The sequence below is a fragment of the Chrysochloris asiatica genome, unplaced genomic scaffold, assembly GCF_000296735.1.
Source record: "Chrysochloris asiatica unplaced genomic scaffold, ChrAsi1.0 scaffold00029, whole genome shotgun sequence".
Taxonomy (NCBI): domain Eukaryota; kingdom Metazoa; phylum Chordata; class Mammalia; order Afrosoricida; family Chrysochloridae; genus Chrysochloris; species Chrysochloris asiatica.
The window spans coordinates 18,889,436-18,893,616 of record NW_006408547.1 but is presented as its reverse complement, the minus strand read 5'-3'; the positions used below and the strand labels follow the sequence as shown (position 1 = coordinate 18,893,616).

At 43.6% G+C, this 4,181-nt stretch overlaps 1 protein-coding gene across 1 annotated transcript in view; it reads left to right on the top strand.

Annotated features, from left to right (window-relative positions):
* Positions 1 to 4,181, top strand: part of CARS2 (cysteinyl-tRNA synthetase 2, mitochondrial (putative)) — a 165,674-nt gene that overhangs the window by 51,488 nt on the left and 110,005 nt on the right. The window contains exon 7 of the mRNA XM_006851542.1: positions 1,387 to 1,516. Within this exon, the coding sequence (XP_006851605.1) occupies positions 1,387 to 1,516 (130 nt within the window). The remainder of the gene's footprint in view (positions 1 to 1,386; positions 1,517 to 4,181) is intronic.

Genomic DNA, 4,181 nt, shown 5'->3' with positions numbered 1-4,181 from the left:
CTATGGGTCAGAACCGACTCGAAGGCACTTAACAACAACAACAAACAAATTCCCCTAGCAGTAAGCCTTCCAACATTCTAAATATTCCTTTATATGTGGTTCAGAGTTCTGGCACCGTCCTCTGAGCCTGCTTGGTCAGATATTCTGTGTTGTTACTGACGGAGAGCCTCACTGCACTTCTACCTGATCCGCTATCTTGTTTGTTCTCCAGTTAGATTTTTGTTGTTTAATCATGAGGGACTCATGGACTTACACATATTTGATGTGTTTCATTCCATTGCTATTATTATCCTTATGAATCTTCAAATTCTCTTATTTTTCCATTGGGGGCTTTTTCATGTGATTTTACAAGTCCTTCCAACACAACCCTAGTAATATTTATTAGTTGCACTGCTGTCTCTTTGTTATGGTAAGACGCTTTGGGGTGTTTTGTCATTTCCTGCCCCACATCTGGAAATAGCCATTTCTTCTGAAAGCCCTGTTTTCTTTTAATGGGTAAAGGTACTTTTATGTGATGATATAGGCACAGGATATTTATTACTGTATCAGTCATACTTTCTAAGTCTTTTCAATGGATAGAGGTAATAAATAAAAGGGGTCCCAGGGTGACACTGTGAGTTAATGCGCTGGACTGCAAAGTCGGTTTGAATCACAAGGTCAGCAGTTCAAGCTTACCAGTTGCTCCTTGGAATCCCTATGCAGGGTCACTGTGGGTTGGAACTGACTTGACAGCTCTTAACAACAACAACACATGAAATACAAACCCATGTAAGATCATGCTAATAATCACACTCACCTCTACAGCCATTCACTTACCTCTTCTCCTTTACATTGGTTATCTCTTTTTAACTTATATAGAAATTTTGTGTTTTAAGTATACCAAGGATACTCAACGACTCAGTTACCATTCACTCGCTGTATGTGTTTGCTTTACATGATGATTGAAAACCATTTTTTAAAGGTTTTTTGGGCACATCCTCCCCCATTTTTTGAACAGCAGATATAGGTCGTTTTCAGTGGCAGCACCTAGCCATTACACACCGTACCACCACCACCATGCTCCTTATTTAGGCATGCCATTGTTGTGAAGTGCTGTCTAGTCGGTGCCAAACTATAGCTACCCTGTATAGGGTTCCGAGGAGCGGCTGGTGAGCTTGAACCACCAACTTTGTGGTTCAAATCGACTCTGCAGTCCACCGCATTAATCCATAGCGTCCCCCCCACATAAAGTATATGAAGAGGAGTGAGAAGGATGTGGCAGTCTACCTTCATAGAGATTTACAGCCTTGTAGACCCTGCCGGGCAGGCCCACTCCATCCTGTACGGTTGTCAAGAGTCGGTATTGACTCGATGGCAGCGAGTTAACTAACCGTTTATCATTGGCAGTTGATTCGGACAAACGACATGCCAGTGATTTTGCCCTATGGAAGGCGGCTAAATCCCAGGAGATTTTTTGGACATCGCCTTGGGGAAATGGCAGGCCTGGCTGGCACATAGAATGTTCCACCATATCCAGGTAAGGTTTCCTTCAATACATTTTGTGTTTGTATTCATGTTAAAGTTCAAGCAGTGCCTGATTTGGTCAGCAGAGGGTGTAGATGTCAGCAAGTTTAGTGTAAGAACCGATGCCAACAAAGTTGATTGAGAAGAAAAAGTAGTGGTAAAACATGACCAGTCACAAGAAGTGAAATAAAACAAAAATGATTATATGCGTGTATCTTTCTTTATATCAGCTCTTCCTCTTGTTACTAGAAAAAGGCTGCTTATAGTTCAGCTCTTGATTTCTTGGCACATAAAAGGTTAAGCGGTGTTCTGTGGTGGGTTTCGGAAAATGTTTGTCTATGGAGGAGTGCAGAGCCTCTAGCACTCCGCACCTGGCTGACTGTTATGGACTGAATTGTTCTTGTGAAGAGCCATTGAGTCAGTTTTGACCTGTAGCAGTTTCCGAGGAGCAGCTGGTGAGCTTGAACCACTGACCTTGTGGTTCAAACCAACTTTAGCAGTTCAGTGCAGTAACCCACAGTGCCACATTACGATATACCCCCCAAAATAAGTGTGGTAAATCCTAACTTCTATGCCTGTGGGTCATCTTTGTTATGTTCATGAGACAGGATAAGCGTAGGGTGTATTTTGAGACATAAAAGAGATTAACATATTGAGCAAAGAGAGATGGGATAGGATAGCTACCAAGAACATGGAGCTCTCTCTCCAAGGAATCAGGAAGCAGAAGCTGAAGAGGCGAGGACCTTCCTCCTGAGAGCTGGAGGTCTGATTCCAACTAATAGTCTCCTAGACTGTGAGACAGTCAGCTTCTGTCTGGTGAAGGCAGCCACTTAGCATAACGCTAGGTAAGGAACACACCGACCAAGCCGCTTGCCTTTCTTCCAGGAGAGCATAGCCTGCCATTGATGCATGTGCTCTTCATGGGCAGGTGCATTTTGATTATCTTATTTTTATTGAATCGATGAGCAGACCAACTCTCGGCCTCCCTCACAAACACCCAAACCTGCTGCTTGATCAAATCTCATTTCATAGCCTCTCTGTTCTCACTTTTTTGCCTACAAATTCTTTCCTCTGCCTCTTTGTACCAACTCTTTCATCTCAGGCAACAAATATGCACAAGACTTTTCTGTTAGGAAATCTCCAAAGATTAAATAAAGAACTCTTTTTGATCCTGGACTCTCTTCGACCTTACCATCTTATTTGTCTTCTTTGTTAGCAGGGTTTCTTGGAAAGCTAGTCTCCTTTCACTGACTACGCTTCTTACTTCCAGCTCAACACCCTGCCATCTGGCTTTACTCCCCCTTGTCAACACTGAAGTGTGGTCACTGAGGCCACCACAGTACACATCCAGTCGGATGCCTGGGCCACTCCTTTATGGCCCCTCTTCCATAGCAAACACTGGTTTATTGAAACTCTCTTGCTTCCCTTGGCTTTTATGAAACAGCATTCTTCAAGGGTTTTATATCTGATTGAGACTGCCCATCTCCTTGTGTGATCTTCTCTGTAGACTTTCCTTTCCACATTGGGGCCTCCCTGGGGTTCCATCCTTAGCCAGGTGCCTCTTTTCCTTATGCGTCCCGTCCTGTTCCCTTGTTTTAACTGCTATGTTTATTCCTGGCTGCTCTTTTGACTTCTGAGGCCAGTTACCTGTTTGAGGCTCTTGGATGCTGCAAAGGCACTTCACAGTCAACATCTTGAAGGATAAATTCACCTTCCTCCTCTACCAGCCACATTTGATATCTTAGCTAATGACATTACCATCTACACAGCTAACTCCAGGGAGAGTTTGAGAGAGAGTCCACAGATGTGCTGCCCAATGAAGTCCAAGCCACACGTGTGGCAATTCCAATTTCAGGCAATTAAAATTAAGTAACATTTTTACATCCAGATTTCAGTCCTTCTAGCCACTGGTCAGTACTCAAGAGCCGCACGTGTCCGGTGGCTCCCATACTGGACAGCACAAGTATACAACATTTGCATCAGTGTGAAGGATAGTGGCTAGCACTGGCCGCTGAGAAGCATTTGCTATGACATATATTCAATCTGTCAGTAGGACTGGCCGATTTTTCTTTTTCCCTTTTGTCTTAGGCTGGGGTTTTTTAGAGAAGCATATGTATGTATGTATGTATTGTTAGGTGCCATCGAGTCGGGACCGATTCAGCGACCCTGTGCATAACAGAACGAAACACTGCCCAGTCCTGGACCAACCTCACAATGGTTGACACACTTGAGCCCATTGATGCTGCCACCTGGCCAATCCATCTTGCTTGGTCTTCCTCTTTTTCTCTGACCCTCCACCTTACCAAACATAATGTCCTGCTCCAGCGACTGGTCCCTCCTGACAATATGTCCCAAGTATGAGAGATGAAGTTTGGCCATCCTGGCCTCCCAGGAGCACTCTAACTTTACTTCTTCCAACACAGATCTGTTGGTTCTTTTGGCATCCCATGGCACTTTCAATATTCTCCTCCAACACCATAGCTCAAAAGCATCAATTATTCTACAGTCTTCCTTATTCACTGTCCAGCTTTCGCATGCATATGAGGTTATTGAAAATACGATGGCTTGAGTCAGGCACACCTTTGTCCTCAAGTTGACATCTTTGCTCTTCAACACTTTATAAAGGTCTTGTGCAGAGGATATATATATATATATATATATATATAGTGTATATATGT